This window comes from Lepidochelys kempii, chromosome 3 (genome assembly GCF_965140265.1).
Source record: "Lepidochelys kempii isolate rLepKem1 chromosome 3, rLepKem1.hap2, whole genome shotgun sequence".
NCBI lineage: Eukaryota > Metazoa > Chordata > Testudines > Cheloniidae > Lepidochelys > Lepidochelys kempii.
The window spans coordinates 151124781-151147482 of record NC_133258.1 but is presented as its reverse complement, the minus strand read 5'-3'; the positions used below and the strand labels follow the sequence as shown (position 1 = coordinate 151147482).

The 22702-nt window shown below is 46.8% G+C and overlaps 1 protein-coding gene across 2 annotated transcripts in view; it reads left to right on the top strand.

The window, feature by feature from the left end:
• Positions 1-1137: 1137 nt before the first annotated feature.
• KCNK5 (potassium two pore domain channel subfamily K member 5) overlaps positions 1138-22702 on the top strand; it is a 63665-nt gene continuing 42100 nt past the window's right edge. The window contains exon 1 of one of the 2 annotated variants that reach the window (XM_073338559.1): positions 1138-1510. In XM_073338559.1, the coding sequence (XP_073194660.1) occupies positions 1325-1510 (186 nt within the window). In that variant the 5' untranslated portion in view covers positions 1138-1324. Of the gene's footprint in view, positions 1511-2724; positions 2970-22702 lie in introns of those variants that run through there. The other variant, XM_073338560.1, reaches the window with a different exon arrangement.

Sequence of the window (22702 nt, the reverse complement as noted above, 5' to 3'; positions counted from 1 at the left end):
GTGCGGGCGGAGGGGTGTCTCTCTCTCACACACACACAGTGCGGGCGGAGGAGTGTCTCTCTCTCACACACACACAGTGCGGGCGGAGGGGTGTCTCTCTCACACACACAGTGCGGGCGGAGGGGTGTCTCTCTCTCTCACACACACACACAGTGCGGGCGGAGGGGTGTCTCTCTCTCTCACACACACACACAGTGCGGGCGGAGGGGTGTCTCTCACACACACACACACACAGTGCGGGCGGAGGGGTGTCTCTCTCTCTCACACAGACAGTGCGGGCGGAGGGGTGTCTCTCTCTCACACACAGTGCGGGCGGAGGGGTGTCTCTCACACACACACACACACACAGTGCGGGCGGAGGGGTGTCTCTCTCTCTCACACACACACAGTGCGGGCGGAGGGGTGTCTCTCACACACACACACACACACAGTGCGGGCGGAGGGGTGTCTCTCTCTCTCACACACACACACACAGTGCGGGCGGAGGGGTGTCTCTCTCTCACACACACACACACACAGTGCGGGCGGAGGGGTGTCTCTCTCTCACACACACACACACACAGTGCGGGCGGAGGGGTGTCTCTCTCTCACACACACACACACACAGTGCGGGCGGAGGGGGTGTCTCTCTCTCACACACACACACACACACACAGTGCGGGCGGAGGTCAGACTCTTTCTACCGGGGCTCTGCTCGCCCTCCTCGGGGCCGCCGTGGCGGGCTGCACGGCGGAGCGCACACACGTGGCTGCCGGGGCGGGGGAGGCAGCCCAGCGGAGCGGGGTCGCAGAGGCACACGGAGCGGGCAAAGCGCGGCTGAACGCAGGTCCCCCCTGGCCTCCCCGTCCTGGGTCTCCGGGGTGGGAACCTGCCCCGGAGCTGCTCAGCCGAGGCGGGGAACTTTCCCCTCCAGCCGCCCCGCATGCGCCGCCCGGGAAGGGCGGGGGAGAGTCGGGGCACCCAATTCAAACAGCCGCCGAAGGAGCGAGGCGGGAGGGGGGAGGAAGAGGGGACGGAGGCAGCCCGGGGGAGAGGGGAGAAGAGGAGGGAGGAGACGGTGGGAGGAGAGAGAGCGAGAGGCCAGCGGGAGGGAGCCACACAGACAAAAAGGGAGGGAGAGCAGAAAGGTGTGGGGGGGAGGGAGAGCAAGGCAAGGCAAGGCAGGAGAAGAAGAGGAGGAGGAGGAGGAGGAGGAAGAAGAAGAGCAGCGTCTCTCAGTTGCTCTCCAGAGGGAGCGCAAGGCTGCTGTTCCCTTCCCTGCGCCTCGCCAAGGCATTGCCAGCGCCCTGCTTGTCACTGTCCCCGAGCCGCCCCCTCCAGCACCATGGTAGACAGGGGCCCCTTGCTGACTTCTGCCATCATCTTCTACCTGTCCATTGGGGCAGCTATCTTTGAGGTCCTGGAGGAGCCGAACTGGCGAGCAGCGACGGAAGATTACAAGGACAAGAAAACTGAGCTGCTCAAGGAGTTTCCCTGCCTGGGCCAGGAGGGGCTGGAGAAGATCCTGCAGGTAAGTGCGGGGAGCTGCCTCCCCTCACCCGTTCGGGCTGCTCTGGGGGTGACTATGGCGGGCTGGCCGGTGTGACCCTTTGAACGTGAGGATCTCAAAGCGCGGTTAAGAGAGCTTCACAAATCCTCCCTGTGAGGCAAGACAGCCTTAGTAACCCGCCGCGGAGACAGGGAGAGCTAAGGCTGATGTCTCCTTAACGAACATCCTCCCAAAAACGAGACACGTGTGCGTGTCATGCGATTAACCCCCCCCCCTCCCCCGGCCCCGCGCCAAAACTTTGAATGAAAGTCTATCGGGATAGTGCTGTGTGTTCCCGGAAATGTCTTACGAGCCTCTTTAGAAGTCCCTGCCCCAAGCAGGTTCCTGATTTAGCTGGGACACTTGCCATGCAAAACCTAGGTCCTAAGTATCTCAAAGTTTACCTCTGGGAGAGATCTCTAACAGGGGAGGGCCGTTCTTCCTGGGGATGTGTGTTTTGGAGAGCAAATCCCATTTGAAAGTAGGGTGCAGTTAAAAGAGGTGTATGCCTGTCTTTAAGGAAGGGGGAGGGGAATAGCTTTGGTTTTCTAACAAAGTATTTTCATTCATACCTATGGGGGGTGTCTTTGACATCTGAGATTTCATGAAGAATTTTATTTTTAACATGAGAAAAGAGAGTTTGACAAATACTTTCTCTTAATTGGTGTACTGAGTTTGAATCAACTTTCTATAAATTTCCCACACTGCAAAAGTCGTAGTGCTGAGCATTCAGCTTTTTTTGCCAGTTGCAGGCAGGGCATATGGCTTCCCTGGGGCACAGGCCAGCAGACTGGGTTTATATCAACAGGTGATGTGCGTGGTAGGTTTTTTTTCCCCCTTTTCTTTTGTCCTTTTAAGACAATGTAGTATCTTGTATAATTTTAAAACACATCTAACTGAAAGGAATAGTTGAGTTTACAATAAAAACGTGAGGTTTTCCACCAAAGGGAGAGATGCTAATTTTTTAAAATACAGTTGGTTTACTGTAAGTGTAATTTGTCTTTACTGTCTGTGGAACAGTGGTTAGAGTCTAATTAAATCCGTTTTCTAAAATTGCTTTTCAACCTTTAACCAGAACGGTGTAAAAGTTTCCTTTTCAACTACCAGTTTAACTCTGTGCGTGTGTGTGTTAATTTCCCTAGGTTTCAAAAATGTATTGACTCCTCCTTAGGCTGCCTCAATAAGGTACTACTCTGTGGAATTACACTACTGAACTGTTTGCTGATGCATTACTGTAGCAACTCTTTAACGAATAAGATTAACTGAGCCACCAAAACTAACAGATTCCCCCTTCTTCTTTTTTATCTCTGTGTGGATACTTTTGGATATCTGGAGCCTAGGTGGTGGCATGAGAATCAGGGAAACAAAAGATGAAGTCAAGAAATTGGTGCGCTTGATCCTCTTCTTTGTTTGGCCTGTGTTTGTTTTTTCTACGTGCTTAGTAAGTTCTACTTTGAAAAGTTTGCCTGGGATCTGTGTTTTAGCTTTAATAACTTGGTCTGGTTTCCCCTTAACCCAAGTTTTTCCCAATCAAAATTGTATGGTTTGCTTGGGTGGGAAGGGTTACAATTTGAGCTTCATTTGAATGAAGCTTAGTATATGTGAAGGGGTAAATACTAAATATTTTAATAACCAATTACTAAAGAACCCCTTTATAATATGGTGAGTAAATGCAGTGTATAGTTTAATCTTTGTAATATATAGCAAGTCTATTCTTTGCATCTCACTTAACCTCCATGATTTGTTACATCTATAGCACTGGACCGTTTCCTAACCATAAGGAGTGGTTGGTGGTGGAAGGGAGACGCGTTCCTTGTATGTATAACTCCTCTTTACAGCTACTTAATAAGACTCAACAGATCACACAGTAATACTAAACTGTTAGTGTCTTGCTATGCATCTAGTGTGTGCATTAATTGGCATGTAGTTTGGCTCTTTGGAGCCTATGCAATAGTTTTTACATGTAAAAAACACGTACAGTAACTCCTCGCTTAACTTTGTAGTTATGTTCCTGAAAGTGCAACTTTAAGTGAAACGATGTTAAGCGAATCCAGTTTCCGCATAAGAATTCATGTAAATAGGGGGGTTAGGTTCCAGGGAAATTTTTTTCACCAGACAAAAGACTATATATTGTCTTATTTATATTATACACACACACACAGTATAAGTTTTAAACAAACAATTAAATACTGGTATACAGCGATGATGATTGTGAAGCTTGGTTGAGATGGCGAAGTCAGAGGGTGGGATATTTCCCAGGGAATGCCTTACTGCTAAATGATGAACTAGCAATTGGCTGAGCCCTCAAGGGTTAACTCGTTGTTAAAGTAGCCTCACACTCTACAAGGCAGCGCGAATGGAGGGAGGGGAGACAGCATGGCAGACAGAGAGGGACACACCCTGTGTGAGAGAGAGATGCGCATTGCTCCTTTAAGTACGCTGACCCCACTCTAAGTACACTGCCTTTTTAAGTAGATAAGCAAGCTGAGAGGGCAGCTGCTGCCAGGAAGCTCCCTCCATCCCAGTCCTGAGCCCTAGTTCTGAGCCCTATCGTGTGTCCCCCCTGCTCTATGGAAGATGAGGTAAGCAGGGGGGAGGGGGACACCCTGACATTAGCCCCCCTCTTCCGCCGAGCATGTTCCCTAATTGATCAGCAACGTAACCACCTTAACCGGGACAACTTTAAGTGAGGAGTTACTGTACACTCAGGGCAGCCGTTTATGGAGGTGAGCAGTGAGGAATAGAGAAGTAAGAAAATGGGGTTGGCCATATGTTTGATCCCAGCAGGGCCAGATTAACCTTTTACGGCCTTCGTGCCAAACATATCTGTGGGCCCCCATGGGGGCAATGGAGCATGGTGCATTGGGGGTAGGTCCCTGGAGTGAGGGGCCAGCCAAGGGCATGGCATGTCCACCCAGCTCAGTGTGAGGGCACTATTCACAAACCAACAGTTGGCAGATGCACAATGGCCCGCCCGGCCCTGTGCTGCCAGCATGCCCCTTCCCCTCAGGGGTGGGCCCATTGCCATGCCACACATTTTCCCTTCCCCGCCCAACACTGGAATGCCCCCCTCTCCCCCCAATTCCCTATGGCCAGAGCCCCCTGGACCCACTATGCCCAGCACCCCCACCTCAGACTCTGCTACAAATGCACAGTGCCCTGCACACCACCACCACGCCTGCCCACAGCCCCACCACAACTGCCCAGCACCCATAGAATATAGAATATCAGGGTTGGAAGGGACCCCAGAAGGTCATCTAGTCCAACCCCCTGCTCGAAGCAGGACCAATTCCCAGTTAAATCATCCCAGCCAGGGCTTTGTCAAGCCTGACCTTAAAAACCTCTAAGGAAGGAGATTCTACCACCTCCCTAGGTAACGCATTCCAGTGTTTCACCACCCTCATAGTGAAAAAGTTTTTCCTAATATCCAATCTAAACCCGCCCCACTGCAACTTGAGACCATTACTCCTCGTTCTGTCATCTGCTACCATTGAGAACAGTCTAGAGCCATCCTCTTTGGAACCCCCTTTCAGGTAGTTGAAAGCAGCTATCAAATCCCCCCTCATTCTTCTCTTCTGCAGGCTAAACAATCCCAGCTCCCTCAGCCTCTCCTCATAAGTCATGTGTTCTAGACCCCTAATCATTTTTGTTGCTCTTTGCTGGACTCTCTCCAATTTATCCACATCCTTCTTGTAGTGTGGGGCCCAAAACTGGACACAGTACTCCAGATGAGGCCTCACCAATGTCGAATAGAGGGGAACGATCACGTCCCTCGATCTGCTCACTATGCCCCTACTTATACATCCCAAAATGCCATTGGCCTTCTTGGCAACAAGGGCACACTGCTGACTCATATCCAGCTTCTCGTCCACTGTCACCCCTAGGTCCTTTTCCGCAGAACTGCTGCCTAGCCATTCGGCCCCTAGTCTGTAGCGGTGCATTGGATTCTTCCGTCCTAAGTGCAGGACCCTGCACTTATCCTTATTGAACCTCATCAGATTTCTTTTGGCCCAATCCTCCAATTTGTCTAGGTCCTTCTGTATCCTATCCCTCCCCTCCAGCGTATCTACCACTCCTCCCAGTTTAGTATCATCCGCAAATTTGCTGAGAGTGCAATCTACACCATCCTCCAGATCATTTATGAAGATATTGAACAAAACCGGCCCCAGGACCAACCCCTGGGGCACTCCACTTGACACCGGCTGCCAACTAGACATGGAGCCATTGATCACTACCCGTTGAGCCCGACAATCTAGCCAGCTTTCTACCCACCTTATAGTGCATTCATCCAGCCCATACTTTCTTAACTTGCTGACAAGAATACTGTGGGAGACCGTGTCAAAAGCTTTGCTAAAGTCAAGAAACAATACATCCACTGCTTTCCCTTCATCCACAGAACCAGTAATCTCATCATAAAAGGCGATTAGATTAGTCAGGCATGACCTTCCCTTGGTGAATCCATGCTGACTGTTCCTGATCACTTTCCTCTCATGCAAGTGCTTCAGGATTGATTCTTTGAGGACCTGCTCCATGATTTTTCCAGGGACTGAGGTGAGGCTGATTGGCCTGTAGTTCCCAGGATCCTCCTTCTTCCCTTTTTTAAAGATTGGCACTACATTAGCCTTTTTCCAGTCATCCGGGACTTGCCCCGTTCGCCACGAGTTTTCAAAGATAATGGCCAATGGCTCTGCAATCACAGCTGCCAATTCCTTCAGCACTCTCGGATGCAACTCGTCCGTCCCCATGGACTTGTGCACGTCCAGCTTTTCTAAATAGTCCCTAACCACCTCTATCTCCACAGAGGGCTGGCCATCTCTTCCCCATTTTGTGATGCCCAGCGCAGCAGTCTGGGAGCTGACCTTGTTTGTGAAGACAGAGGCAAAAAAAGCATTGAGTACATTAGCTTTTTCCACATCCTCTGTCACTAGGTTGCCTCCCTCATTCAGTAAGGGGCCCACACTTTCCTTGGCTTTCTTCTTGTTGCCAACATACCTCAAGAAACCCTTCTTGTTACTCTTGACATCTCTTGCTAGCACATCTCTTGCTAGCTGCAGCTCCAGGTGCGATTTGGCCCTCCTGATATCATTCCTACATGCCCGAGCAATATTTTTATACTCTTCCCTGGTCATATGTCCAACCTTCCACTTCTTGTAAGCTTCTTTTTAATGTTTAAGATCCGCTAGGATTTCACCATTAAGCCAAGCTGGTCGCCTGACATATTTACTATTCTTTCGACACATCGGGATGGTTTGTCCCTGTAACCTCAACAGGGATTCCTTGAAATACAGCCAGCTCTCCTGGACTCCTTTCCCCTTCATGTTAGTCCCCCAGGGGATCCTGGCCATCTGTTCCCTGAGGGAGTCAAAGTCTGCTTTCCTGAAGTCCAGGGTCCGTATCCTGCTGCTTACCTTTCTTCCCTGTGTCAGGATCCTGAACTCAACCAACTCATGGTCACTGCCTCCCAGATTCCCATCCACTTTTGCTTCCCCCACTAATTCTACCCGGTTTGTGAGCAGCAGGTCAAGAAAAGCGCCCCCCCCTAGTTGGCTCCTCTAGCACTTGCGCCAGGAAATTGTCCCCTACGCTTTCCAAAAACTTCCTGGTTTGTCTATGCACTGCTGTATTGCTCTCCCAGCAGATATCAGGAAAATTGAAGTCACTCATGAGAATCGGGGCATGCGATCTAGTAGCTTCCGTGAGCTGCCGGAAGAAAGCCTCATCTACCTCATCCCCCTGGTCCGGTGGTCTATAGCAGACTCCCACCACTACATCACTCTTGTTGCACACACTTCTAAACTTAATCCAGAGACACTCAGGTTTTTCTACAGTTTCGTACCGGAGCTCTGAGCAGTCATACTGCTCCCTTACATACAGTGCTACTCCCCCACCTTTTCTGCCCTGCCTGTCCTTCCTGAACAGCTTATAACCATCCATGACAGTACTCCAGTCATGTGAGTTATCCCACCAAGTCTCTGTTATTCCAATCACGTCATAGTTCCTTGACATCATCAGGACCTCCAGTTCTCCCTGCTTGTTTCCAAGGCTTTGTGCACCCCACACAGAACCTCTACTCCCTAGAGCCCCAACACACAGAGATCTTCCCTGCCCCCTCACAGCCCAGGACACGCCCCCAGGCCTCCCAGAGATCCACACCCTGCTTCCTGGCCACACTCACCAGCCCTTCTGGGAAGAGACTGTGTCTGCCGGGCTGAGCTGCCAGGGCTGGTCCCAGGGCAGGGAATCACTCCGGCATCTCAGGAGAGGTGCCCTGGCCAGACTCCCTCAGGACCCACTTGCCTGGAGGGGCCCAGCCAAGCCCCGCACACCGTCGTGTGTCTCCCCCTGATTGCTAGAGACTGGCCAGGTTTCTGCACCGGTCCCAGGCGGCTCAGCTCCAGGGAGACAGGTGGGGCCCCACAGGTGGTGGGAAGCAGAGACTGTCTGGAGCCAGAGGTGCATTCCCAGCAGCAGCAGCATAGAAGTAAGGTGGCAATACCATATCAGGCCACCCTTACTTCTGCGCTGCTGCCTTCGGAGATGGGCGGCCAGAGAGTGGCAGCTGCTGACTGAGGGCCCAGCTCTGCAGGCAGCAGCGCAGAAGTAAGGGTGGCAATACCTTACCATGCCATCCTTACTTCTGGGCTGCCGCTGGTGGCGGCTCTGCCTTCAGAGCTGGGCTCCCGGCCAGCAGCTGCTGCTCAGCTCTGCAGCAACGCAGAAGTAAGGGGAGTAGTACTGCAACCCCCCTACAATAACCTTGCAACTCCCCCTTCCCATTCCCCCCCCCCCCAAAAACAACTCCTTTTTGAGTCAGGACCACTACAATTACACCATCATGAAATTTCAGATTTAAATAGCTGAAATCATGAAATTTACAATTTTTAAAATCCTGTGACTGTGAAATTGACCAAAATGGACTGTGAATTTGGTAGGGCTCTACCTATGAAGCATATCCTTGTAGGATATAGTGGAGAGGATTGATGAAGGCTCAGGAGTGTTAAGTGATCCATAAAAGTTAAGTATGCGTGTGGGTATGTGTAAAGACGCAGAGACAAAGAAAACAAGAGCCTGCTACTTCTATCACAGTTGATCGGGCTCTCCTCCTTGTGCTTTTATGATTCTGTGCTTACTGAGATCTCATTCCATTTCTGTAATGCTCCTTCAGCATCTGCCTCTGTGGGTATGTCTTCTCTGCATAGTTAACCCAGACTCTTGTCTTCATTTTAGCCCAGCCATCCTTACCGTCCATGCAGAGAAAACGTTGACCTGAGTTTAGAGGTGTTTAAACCCTGGACTAGTTTATATGGCTGGGTTGTAGCTTACAGACTAAACTGCTCTTTAATTCAGGCTCGAACCCACCCACATTGCAATGGGGATGGAGGCAAAATCACTCAAGTGCCAATAGTCCTCCAATGCCCTTCCACAATTCCCCTCAAAGCAGTAGTGTGAATTCAGATATTTAGGAAGTGGGGGAGAGCGGGAATTCTGAGCCTTCCCTCCCTTCTGCCCACCCCTTCCACCCCCCCAGCAAGAACCCCATTTGTCTTCCCCACTCTCCTCCCACAGGTACTCCAGGTCTCTCCCAGTCGGGGAGTCTCCCATCTCTTATCCACATGGTACATGAGCCTGTGTTGCCACAAGTTGGGTTCTCGTTGGACTCCCCTGTGTTTCAACATACAGGAACAGACTTTTTATGCACCAGGTTGCAACACCATTGGGCCCGGCTGGCCTTCTGTCTGGACAGAGGGGTGGCAGGGCAAATTTGAACAGTGTTGCGATCCTGTGCACCAAGTCGCAATGCCACTTCCTGAAGTTTGGCCTGGCTGGGTCAAATTTTAGTGGCATTGTGACCACACAGCTGGAGCAATGCTCTGGCAGCAGCTGTGCTGATTTAGAACAGGACCACTGCTTAAAAGTGGCTGGGCCAGGGCCCCTGCCGGCTCTGTAGCCTATGGAACTTTAAGCAAGTGCAAAAACCTTGTGGGGGGCATTAGCTCCCCTATCACCTCCAAACTGATGACACTGCCTCAAAGGACAGACAAGTTCTCCCACGACTGACTGGGAGTGAATTCTAGAGTGTCTTGGCAAAAAGAACTATGGGATACATCTCCAGACACACACAGGTGAATGTAGAAACAGTGAGGACACAGTAACAAGGGTAGGCTTTGCTGTGGGAATGTTCACACCCAGGTTAGCCTCACTCAGGCACCCGTCACCTTGGCCAGCTGTGCAGTGAAGACAATACCCAGTCACGCTTCTTCTATTGCCCCTCAGGATTCTGTCCTTTATCCCCCTCTATGCCTTTATCTCTCTACACCTGCGACGTGTGAGGGTAATCTGTTGGTGGGCCGCAAGACAGTTTGTTTACATTGACTGTCCGCAGCTCCCAGTGACTGTGGTTCGCCGTTCCCAGCCAATGGGAGCTGCGGGAAGCAGCGGCCAGCACGTCCCTGCAGACCGCGCTGCTTCCCGCAGCTCCCATTGGCTGGGAACGGCGAACCAATGCCACTGGGAGCTGCGGGCAGCCGTGTCTGCGGACAGTCAGTGTAAACAAACTGTCTCACAGCCCGCCAGCGGATTACCATAACGGGCTGCATGCAGCCTGCGGGCCGCTGATTGCCCACCACTGCTCTACACCCTTATCCTTGTTAGACCTCCTCAAGTTCTTATGGCTTCATTCACCATCTCCATGTTGACTACTTCGAAAATAATCACACTTTTCAATATCTAGTCCCACCTCTCTGATGACTCTTCCTGTGTGTTCCGTTGCAAGCTCAAACTCAACATGGCTAAAATGTGACGCTGATTTTTCCCTTCTCTCAGCCCTCTTGGTAGCAGCTGATGATAATGTTGCTATCCTCCAGGTCATCTAGGCTTACAATATTGCTGTCACTATTGTTAAACTATGGTATATAATGTCATCATGTGCATGGCATTTCTCACAGAGAATGAAAACGTGGAGTGACATCCAGCCCCATTGAAGTCAGTGGCAAAAATCCTATTAATTTCATTGAGGCCCAGGATTTCACCCATGGTAGCTGCATCACTTACAGTCTGAGTCATATTTAAATTTTCTTTCCCCCAACCAGTATCCGTGCTTTTGTTGATTCCTGCTGGTTCTTATAACATCTCTAAAATCCATCCTTTTTCTGTCTGTATCTGGTCATCCTGCCTTAACTACTGGAACCACCTGTCAATGTACTCGCCCTCCAGCACATCCAAAACTACTAGGCTGGCAAAATTATCTTCCTCTCCTACTGCTCAAACTGCCATGCCCCTGTTTGAGTCCCTTCATTTCATTTCCTTCCCTGAACTTGTCTTCAAGGTCCTGCATGACTCCAGACACACATCTTTACTTTTGTCTCTTCCCTTCTCTCCCTGTACTCCTCTTAAGCCTTCTGCTTGGTTGCTCGGTTTGTATCCTTTCCCCTCGGTACTTGCCTTCTGCAATGCAGCCCCATGAGGCTTTGAATAGCCTTCTTGATCTTGTGTGTGTCAGTCGACTGTCCTCCCTTCTTCAATATCCCTTCTAAAAACCCACTTCTCTGTGAAGCCTTTCAACAAATGTCCACCAAACTTAGCTTGCCTTCTAATAATCAACCCCAAGAAACCACAAGAAACATGCAGAAAAATGTTAGCTCTGCTGACCTGCTTTATGTAACAGGATGGTGGGAAAGAAAACAAAAATAACAAGAAATGACTTTGTCCCAAGAGCAGGGCTGCATGCTGTCTTGTCTCATACCCAGCACGCTGTGTTCTGATTTACTGTCCAATTAAGTAGACACACTGGGCTCAGGAACAATGGAAATTCTTTTTGTGGAGTGGCTTGCAGAATCTGGTCCTATGATCTTAAGCTCCAAGGAGCCAGGGACCTTATCAATTTATTTGCTTGTCAAGTTCCATTTAGACTAGTATTTCTATATTGATTGATTGGTTGATTATTAACAGACTAAAATTGCTTTTAAGGGGGACAGTGTCAGGTCAATTTGGCCTAAAATTTAGATTCTGGAAAACAAGGTTTCGCTACACTTAATAATAGAAATGCACCAAATTAAAATACATTCTCATGGAAACAGGGTAACAAACATTTCCTACAGAATTTACGAATGACACCTTGCAGCATATGCTAGAGCATGAGAACTTGCAAATGAATCCAACCAGTCTGTTTTCACCACCTGCACTGAGAGAAATGCAAAAAGTAAATCATGTAGTGAAAAATAAACTACTCTTCTAATAACCTTATGTAGTGTTTGTAATAAAGGTAAGGATGCTTGTTCCCTATTAAGGATTCACAAATGCTATTTTTGAAGTGTGTCTCACTGAGGCATGTAGAATTATACCAATGTGCACAGTGAGTCTCTAGGTAGTGTAAATGGCTGCTTTCAGTCAGGTGACGCTATGCTTCTAGATAAAGCAGTTAAGCCATGTTTCAGTTTTCCTCTGATCAAACCCTGTGTGTCTTTATTTTGACAACTTTACACACGCCTGAAAGGCGATGTTGGGGATTGGTGGGGAGGCACCCATGTACTCAGTTGTGGAAATTGGTGTCTCAGGATCCACTCCCAAGACTTCTTGAAATGCCTTGTGTAATTTTCCAAATCCAAGAAGATTCTGAGCAATTTCAAAACAGTAACTGGTTAACACGTTAACTGGTTATTTATCTGGAATAACTGTAATTTACAGTTAACTAAATTACCAACAAATGATGCGCACAAACAAAGTAGAGGGCCCCAAATGCCCTTGAGAAACTTTTTTTTAGTCTTTTGCTTTCTAAATCTTCTAGGGCTAACTCAACAGAAAGCTGCATGTTGTTTCCGGTGAGGAAGGTTGTCATTTAGCTTCACGGGGCCAGGCAGCATGATTTTGCAGCTGAACTGGCCACCACAGGAGCATAGAAGAGAAGCTTGGGATAGTTTACAGCCGTTCTCAAACTTTATTGCAGAGCGACCCGCTTTTGACAACAAAAATGACTACAGGAGCCCAGGAGGGGAGACTGAAGTTTGAGCCCGCCCAAGCCCCATCACCCGGGGGCGGGGCCAAAGCCCAAGTCACACTGTCCTGGGTGGGGAGGGGGGCAAAGCCCAAGTCCCGCCACCCCAAACAGTGGGGAGCTAAACCCAAAGTCTGAGCCCCACTGCCCAGGACTGAAGCCCTCGGGCGTCGGCGTCAGTCCCAGGCCCCACCAAGTCTTACACCAGCCCTGGCAACCCCATTAAAACAGGGTCATGACCGAGTTTGAGAACTGCTGGGATAGTAGCATAAGGCTTGGTCTAAAACACAGTTTTTGTACTGGTATAACTATGTTGGGAGGGGGTTAACTAGTATGGTTGTATTGGTATAACCCCACTACTGTGGATGGCGTTATACTGGTATCAAGGTGCCTTATACCAGTATAGCTTATTCCTGTTCCTGTATGGAAATAGCTATACAGTAATGGACCCTTTTTTACCAGTATAAAACTGCATCCACACTAGTGGGGTACAACTTTTTGTGTGCAGACAATGAAATCTGCAAACTTGTACATACAACCTACTATTGCAGCCAGTTGCATCTGGTGGTGGTGACTTCTGAAGACCTTCCCACTGTTTTTCTTCCTCTGTTGTGGGAGTGCATTTTCAGAGCAGGGGTAGATATGAGGCTATGTAGTCTTCCCCTTCACTCCAATTTCTTTCTTCTGCTCTTTATTGCCCCACCCAGCTTGTGAAACACTGAGGTAACGATTGGGAACTATACTCATGTGATGAGTCTTACTGACCTTGTTTATTGGAAACTTTTTCTTTTGGCGGTGTTGGGGCAGTCAAAATACTTCTCTTTGATACGCCAGAAAGTTTTGCTGGTGGCAGTGAAAGAAAGAATTCAGAGCTATGTGTAGAAAACTTTTTTATTTTGGGAGAAAAGCATACAAAAGGAAGAGAAAAACTGCCTGTTCCAGCTCTTGATGTTTGCTTCCTTTAGGTATTTGAACAAATAACTAAGGTCTTTATTAAAAAATCTTACACCATTATAAACAGAAGGGCTAAAATATATCTAAAGTAACCAGGTAGCTTGACTATTTGGACCAGAGCCCAGTGCTATGAAGAAGTGCTTAGAGAACCTCAAGGAGAGCTCAGATTAGTGTGCATGGGGTTTTTGTGTGTGTGTGTGGTTTTTTTTTTGTTTTTTGTTTTTTTTTCTGAAGAAAAATACCTGCAAGGGAGTTCAGAGAGTATGCAAACAGGAAGATATAGAAGTTGACAACTTCTGTCGGGATTTAAGGATTTTGTCTCAATACCAGACTTGTACATGTGGTTGTATTGTTTTGTTTCCCTCTCATTTGCACTTCTTATAAAAGAAATAAAATACTTTCTTTGAATGCTCTATATCCAGGGTTCATTACTTCAAAGTTAACATCCTAAGGTTTAATTTTGCATACAATATTTGTCGGGTTTGAGAGCATCTGTAAACTACTTTTCCAAAACTTGAAAGGCAATTAAGATTTAACTCCACTTGCTCAACACTCAGTAAAGGGAGTAGCGATTTTTAGTGGTGATTCATTCCCCTCCAAGTAATCATCAAATTTGATTTGCTCTTCATTGAAAGGTGCCATTGGCATATTTTCATAAGAACTGTGTTGCATGTAAATTGGTCACATAGTGTCACAAACTGCACAGCTGCCCTGATTTCCTGATTTGCTACAGTCTAAAGAATTGAGGGGAGGGGACAGAATTTAATAGTAATCTGAACTTCATAGTTTGCACCAGGCTGTCTGATTGTCCCAAAGCAAAATGCAACATAGTTTAAATCCATGGAATATTTTCAAATCTTACATGGTTAAAAAAAATAAAATCAAGCCGCCTCCACAGGAATGGGACAGGAGATTGCTAATACAAAATTCTTCAGGGAAAATATAATCATTGTTAATATCTCGAGCCCAGGAAGTTTTAAAGCACAAATTAAGTCTTATCCCTGAAAGGTAAATATTGTTTTACATATTTTAGAAATAGGGGACTGAGGAACTTGGGCCTTAATTGACTTGTTTGAGGTTGCTCAGCAACCAATTGCAGAGGTGGGAATGGAACCTAGGACTCCTATCTTCTTTGGGATTGCCAACCCTCCAGGATTGCCCTGGAGTCTCCAGGAATTAAAGATTAATCTTTAATTAAAGATTGTCATGTGATGAAACCTCCAAGAATACATCCAACTAAAACTGTCAATCCTAGTCTGCTCTAACTACTAGATTACACTGCTTAATAGGCAATATCTATACTAGGAAAATTGAGACCCACAATTCACCAGTAGAAGACAGCACTGCAATACTCTGTAGTTTAGATAATTTCAGAATGGGTAGGTGGAGGGTGGTGAAGGGTTAGGTGTCTTGTGGGATTTTTTTATTATTGTTTGTTTTTTAGTTGCTTTATTGTCTAATCCTATTTGGAGTAGGGTTAAATGGCAAGGTGGAAAAATGCCTGAACCCTATCAGTGCTACAGCCTCCCCTATTGCCACAGTCAGTTTTCTTAGCACAGACTCAGCCTTAGGTGCAGCTAACGTAGTCTCCCCCTGGTTATTTTAGGAAATAATACATAACATCATGCCACCATACGGCTATTGCATCACCCCCCTTGCTTCTGTATCTTGTAAAAATTCAGGATTGCATTCCATTTTTCACTGATCTCCTTTTTGGAACAAAATGTTACTTTCACCATAAATAAGAGTTCAGTTTGTTTTCAATTAGATTTATTTTCCCACAATGCTGTTAAATCCTTAGAACAAACATACTAACAAAATAGAGAGACAACCAGAAACAAACTACGTTGCAACTGACATTAGCAGTCAAGCAACTGTGCAGTCTCTTTAGAAAATAACTAAAACATTTGTTGGGTTTTTTTTAATAGCAACAAGCCCCAAACCAAACAAAATAGACATAGTTGGGACACATGGCTGAAAGTTCATATTTAGTCCCTCTTTAAACAAAGTACTGCATTTGTAGCCCTCTCACGGAGTTCTTAACATAGTGCTGTCTTTAAAAATGCTTTTACTCAGGTCTGACCTTATGGGTGGGTGACATGAGTGACTGCCTAGGAGACCATTGTTGGGAAGGGTGGGGTGCAGAGGTCAAAAGGGTGCCGGCACCCGGGTAGGTAACCCCTGCCCCGTGCGATGTCCCGGCTCAGCAGAGCGAGCGGGTGGGTCGGGCCAGCTTCCAGGTGCGGGAGGAAGCCGAAGTTGCGGTGGGGAGATTGTTGCAACTTGCCCCTGACGAGGGACGAGCTAGGGGAGCCCCGGTGGGCCCAGGGAAGTGCCCTGCAGGGCAGGCTGGAGCCAGGGCTAGCCTTGCACCTGTGGCTGTGCCATGCACTGGACTCCGGGGGCCAGGAGAGCACTAGAGGGAGAGCTACTTCTTCCCAGTGTCTCCTGCACTCACACTGGGCTGCCTGGCGCAGTCTCTAGCCAGGGTAGCTGCTCACCCGCCCCCAAATGCCCGTGGAGCAGGGGTGGCTGGAGTGCACCTGGGCTAGTGGCGAGTGCTCCTGGGAGCACACAGCAGTGCCTGAAGTTGAGTGGCACTGAGGAGCAGAGGCAGCGGGGCTCCCTGGGGGTTGGTTCATGGTAGTTCAGGGAAGCAGATCCTGTGCTGGGCACGTGCTGTGCTGAGCTTCAGTTAGTGGCTCGCAGAGCTGCCACCCCCCCATCCTCCCATCACGTCACACTGTCACCAGCTTGGCATTCTGCCTGCTAGTGCCAGGCAGCGCCAGTGCCTTTTGCACTGGTCTCAGTTGTAGGTGCACACTGTCCCTACCGTAACTTAAAAGCTTCTCCAGTAAACTCAAGGTATGTGACTGTGTGTTTAAGTACAGATACACCATAAAGAAAGGGAGCCAAAATACAAGTTTGTCCAGGGTGCCATTTTCTGTAAGGCTGGCCCTCCTTTTACTGAACCATGTGGTAGCCTTCCTGGGGGGCTAGTAGTTACAGATATAGTAGTTTCTTAGTAGTGGCTCTCAACCTTTCCAGACTACTGTACCCCTTTCAGGAGTCTGATTTGTCTTACGTTCCCCCAAGTTTCATCTCGCTTAAAAACTATTTGCTTACAAAATCAGACAAAAAATACAAAAGTGTCACAGCACTGAAAAAATGCTTACTTTCTCATTTTTACCATATAATTATAAAATTAACCAATTGGAATATAAATATTGTACTTACATTAGGGTGACCATACATCCCATTTTATCCACGGCAGTCCCCATTTTAAGCCCTGTCCTGGACATCCCCACCTTTTTGGCAAAAATGATCATCAGTTGACAAGAGCAAATAGGACAAATACCCATTTTTGCCAAAAAAGTGGGGTGTGCCCCCCTATGAGGGCATGGAGGAACATTCAGGGGCATGGTGAGCACAGACAAGACGCACCGGGCCTCAGGCTGTTAGCCCTGCGCGGCGTGGGCCTTGGGCAGTCAGCCCCAGACATGGCCAGCACAGTACGAGCAGAGACTCCAGGTGGCTCAGGCCAACACCTTGCGGGGGGGGGGACTCAGGCCAGCCCCTGGCAAGTATGGGGATCAGGCAAGCATCGCCACCTGGCAGCTCAGGCCAGCCCCACGCAGTGTCCTGTTTTTACTTTGGGAAATACGGTCAGCACTAGTATGTAGAGCAGTATAAATAAGTCCTCGTCTGTATGAAATTTTAGTTTGTACTGACTTTCCTGGTGCTTTTTATGTAGCCTGTTATAAAACTAGGCAGATATCTAGATGAGTTGATGTACCCCATGAAAGACCTCTGTCTACCCCCAGGGGTAGGTGTGTCCCTGGTTGAGAACTACTGTCTTAGAGGGATCTCCTTGTGCAGTAAATTTCCTTTAAAAATACTAACCCAACTGAAAATCCAGGTGACTTGGTTTCTAAAGGATGTAGATCATGTTCTAAGACTGTTAATTTTGATTATTAAGTGGAGTATATATACGGGGAATTGATTTGGGTGGCAGTGGTTTGGTTTTTTTAATGTAATAATAACATTTATAGGGGATTTTATGTTCATCAAAAAGAAACTGGAATTTCAAAATGTAATTTTGTCAAATGCAAAATGGGAAATTCTTGAATGCTCATTACCTATCTTTTAGTATCTCGCTACTAACTTTTTTGGCACATGTCCTACATATGACTAACTATATCTGAATTTTTTTCCCAGCTACCTTGGCTTAAGACCTTGATTATTGACTAATTTTTTTTTTTAAAAAGTAGTTCTCATCATTTTAAGCAAAAAGGCTCCAATTCATAAAACCACTTGAATACATGCTTAAATTCTACTGACCTTCTACAGGACTTAAGCATATGATTTGCTGAATCTGGATGCAAGTGCCTTTATCTATTCGCATCCCTATAAACCTGCATGTGCGAACTTCACTTCAGTTTCATTGGTTTGATCTGCCAGGTAGCAGAAATAAGGAGAATGGTGAGCATTTATCACAGAGCTATTTAAATACCCTGGGAGAAATTCTGCCCTTAAATTCACTGAAGTTGGTGGTCTGAGGGCAGAATTTGGTCTTCTGTAGTCTCCATTCTACCTCAGGTTCAGGTTTGTTAAGCAAGGACATGGCAGAACCCTGGTGGGTTAGCTTGGTATTGGTATGAAGTGCTCCTATTCCTCTTTGATTAACCAGTAGTTGGGATATATATTGCAGTTTCCGAAGAGTTGTGTTCTGAAGAGTTGTGCTCCATACATTTTGGCAGTATTTTCTTACAATGTGGCATAACTGTAGCCCTGGATATATTTGCATAAATGATGTATTTAAATAAAATTTTAAAAATCTGTGTTAACAGCAGGATAAGCCATTCCTTAGCACTCTGCCCGAGCAACTCTGTTTTCACATCTGTCCCTATTTGACTCTCACAGTCGGGTGCATAAGTTCCTGCAGGGTGAATTTGATTTAAATCAAATTGAACTATTGGAACTCATTTACAAAACTTTTCTTAAACATTACATGAATGTATTGTCTCATACTATAGAATTTATAATCCCTATTCCATGATGTCTTTGAGCTATAATGTATCTTAATTAAAACTATATTTAGATAGGTTTTTTCCTTAAAAAGCATTTTATCAAAATCTGATTTTTTTTAATTTATTTTTTTTTAAATCATTGATTTTTATCCACCCTGAGTTCCTGTGACCCAAGGAGCAATTGATTGTCCATTAGCTTCTGAAAGCTGTTGCTAGTTCAAAGACCTTGGGTGTTTCTTCCTTTTCCCTAAGAAAACAGCATAAAGAGGGAAGGGGCATGGAAGCAATATAAACAAATTGTGGACCATAGTCTTTCAGAAGAGGCTGAATCTATCACACCATGAGATATTTCAAAAGCTCCTGTTCCATCACCATGCAGGTCTGTAGAGTTTTCTCTATATTCACTTGGGCTTAGCCCTTGTTGTGGGGTTGGTGTTACAGTAACTTGTGCTCTGGGGCAGTGGTTCTCAACCAGGGCTCCAGGGCCCACTGGGGAGGAAGGGCTGAGCTGGTTTCAGGACATCTGCCAAACAGGGCCAGCATTAGACTCGCTGGGGTCCAGGCAGAAAGATGAAGCCCCACTGTATGGGGCCCTCACTGACACTGAAGCCTGAGCAACTAAGTTTTGGGTGTTTCTTCCTTTTCCCTAAGATAATTGCCTGGGGCCCCCTGTGGTTGGGGGCACCAGGCAATTGCCCTGCTTGCTACCCCCTAATGCTGGTCCTGGCTTTTATATGCAGAAAACCAGATGTTGTGGCATAGGTGGACTGTGGAGTTTTTGTAGCATGTTGCGGGGAGCCTCAGAAAGAAGAAGGTTGAGAACCCCTGCTCTGAGGATCGTGTTGCCTTCTTAGAAGAGAGGTAAGAGCTGGGCATGTTTGCAGAAACCGGCAAACACTGAAGGGATTCTGTTCGTGTTTTATGAATGTACCCTCCCACGAGTATGTGTAACCAGTTTCCAGCTGCTCAGAAATAAAATCCAAGCCTTTCAGACTTGTGTGTTTGCGTGATGTGTATATAAACCAGCTTGTTTTTGAAGTCGCAGCAGGTGCAATACTCTAATAAAATTAGATAATGGATATGTCTGAGTTGGCTCCATCAAGGGAAACTTCCTCTGCTATCTTAGAAATATGAATCTTGGCTGTCTGTCACAACAAGGCTCTACGTATTTATCTGTTGTTTAATGCTACTTTGGATTCCCAAGGCAGCTTTCATCTGACAGTCTCTATAGTTTACAAACTACCATAAGTGATACCTCCGTGGTTGCTTAGCACCCACCAGCAGCCAGCTCCTCCTGCTCCCCCCCGGTGCCTCCCGCCTGCCAGCAGCCCTGCCAATCAACTCCTCCCTCTCCCTGCCAGTGCCTACCACCTGCCACGATCAGCTGTTCCACAGTGTGCAGGAGGCCCTGGAGGGTGGGGGGAGCAGGAGGAGTCGGGATGGGGCACGCTCCGGGGAGAGGGTAGGGTTGTGGCCTGGGGTGGAACAGGGGTGAGTGCTTGGGGAAGAGGTTGCTTGGGAGTCAGGCCTGTGCGGAACGGGAGTTTGAGCACCCCCTGGGCCTGGAGGAAGCTGGCGCCTGTGCAAACTACTACACTAACTAGTAGTTAATGTAGCCTCCTGACACCCCAGTGAGGTAAGATGGGAGAGGGAGAAAACTAGAACAGAGTTCTCAAATGTACAACATTTTGTGATAAGTTATAAGTTGTAGCCAGCTCAGGGTCCCAATACTGCCAATTCAAGGCTCATCTTACTGTGTCAAGCCAGGGTGTGAATCTGCCATGGGCCTCAGAGGCTTCTCTCTGCATCTTTGAGAAAGGGTTGCCCTGACTCAGACTCCAGAAGAGGGTTGACAGCTATGAATCCTGAGTAGATGGAAGGGCCTCCCTCCAGCCCAGAGTTAGGTGCTTAACTCCCTTTGAGGGGCAGGGCTTAGGCCACTCCCCACTTCTTAGTATTTCCTATTGGCTAGTTTAGGCACCTCCCCATTCAGCATGCTGGCTTTTGTGAATGTGTTTTCTAAGTGCCTAATTCTCCCCAAGCATTGTATAGGGAGGCTGGGCACCTAACTCGGGCCTGTGAATTTCACTAAGTGCCTGGGCACCTAAAAGCTTGGCTGAACATTGCAGCACCCAAGTCCCCCTTGTGAATCCCACCTCAGGAGGGCATTGGGGACAGAGGCAGCAAAGGAGCCATTCAGAGAGGTAGAGTCAAGCCTAAACTAACTCGACAGGTCTAACTTCTCTCTCCATGAACCCCCTTATGCAGCAGCCTAGCCAGGAACCTTTCCCCAGCAACTCCTGCCTCCACACACAAAAACACATCTGTAACTGAATGCAAATCTGGTTGGTTTTTTATCCATTGTTAAAAACAGGTTTAATGGTGAAGCAATTATAATTTGTCAAATGTGGAGTTGCATTTGCATGCTTCTGTCATTTTGTCCCCTTCTGATGGCTTGTGTGGCAAACGGACAAGTTTTGAAGGTTGAGAGTTCTAACACAACTACTGCTTGCCCTAAAAGATGTTAAACTATCATATTTTAAAAATGCAGCTTTTTTTCTTAGTGCAGACATAATATAATTGGAAAGGTCTCTTAAGATAGGTGAACATGATTGATAGCGACACTTCTTTGGCCACAGGACAGAGTCTAACTCTGTGTGGGTTTTGCTTTTAAATTATTTTGTAATGTGGGAGCCTTCTTGACTGCCTATCTTCACCTTAAAGCAGCAAAAAATGCCACAATCAAGTTCACTCTATCCCTTTGTAGGTAAATTGTAAAGCAGGTTTAGATTTTCAAGGCATGATTGTAAGAGAAGACCATTGGGTCTTTTGTTCTGTGTTTGAACAGTGCTTACCACAATGTGGGTCCTGGTCTATTACTGAGAGTCATAGGTACTACAATAATATAAATAATAAATATACTACACCCATTACCTGTGTGTTGTATATTTGGTCCATTTGTGATAACTTTGCTCTACAGTATCTGTTTGGAAGGTCCTAGACCTTACATCTTACTCAGTAAAGTAAGATAAAGTAAAAGATACACTTCTTAGTTTGACTTCTGTTAAATGTAAGATTTAGATTATATTTTTGGAGCATCCTGGCTTTATTGGCACACACTTAAGAATGCATACTCAGCTTTGCAGTGATATGGCCAGCTGGTCAGTTGGACAGATATCACAACAGCTGCTTTCTCTTTTCTGGCTGAAGAATGTTTTTGTAATGCACTTTCAGACTAGATGCTAGAAAGAAACTTACTGCGGAACGTGTTTCAGAGTAGCAGCCGTGTTAGTCTGTATCCGCAAAAAGAAAAGGAGTTCTTGTGGCACCTTAGAGACTAACCAATTTATTTGAGCATGAGCTTTCGTGAGCTACAGCTCACTTCATCGCAGCTTATGCTCAAATAAATTTGTTAGTCTCTAAGGTGCCACAAGTACTCCTTTTCTTTTTACTGAACTTGTGTGTCCTTTGAGAGGAGGGGTGTGTAGTTCATCTGATTTATAATTTTTCTAGGGTTCTGATGACCTTCAAAGTGCCCTGATGATGAGCAGCTCTTAAGCTAAAGATGTTTCTGCATAGCAAAGAGGGAAATTTAATTGAGCAATGACTTCCTTTATCCTGTGGCATGTAAGGAGGAGTAAATAGAGACACTTGCTGAGTCTTGTTACAGGAGCACAGGAAGGAGAGAAAGGATAGTAAACGGAAGCCTGGAACTTCACAGTAATTGTGCTAGCTAGTTGATCACTTCTTCATTTAGAAGATTCAAGTGTGGCTCAGCTTTCCATATCCTCCAGGGGTTTTTTCTGTGCTCCTTGCTCCTAAATATCAGTATTGCCTTTTGCTTCCAATAGCAATCTGTTGGATATGTAAGAATATGCTGCAAATACATAGAAACTATCTTGTTGGTGGAGAAGTGCACACAGTTCAACAGGCAATAACTCTCATGTGACATTTTGGACTTGTTCCAAATAAACTGAAACTGTTCTATGCTAAGTGGTGCTCTTGAAATTAACTGATTACTGCCCCACGGTTTACTTTACTGCATTGTAAAATCCACTAGCTGAAGTGGAGTCATTAGTGAAATCTTAGACCTGTGAATTTGTGTGGGTTTAGACTGCTGATTTGAGTGTAATCTCAAATGTTCTTGACACCTAGTACTTCTTTGCAAATGGTTTGACTATTTGTGATGTTATATGAGAC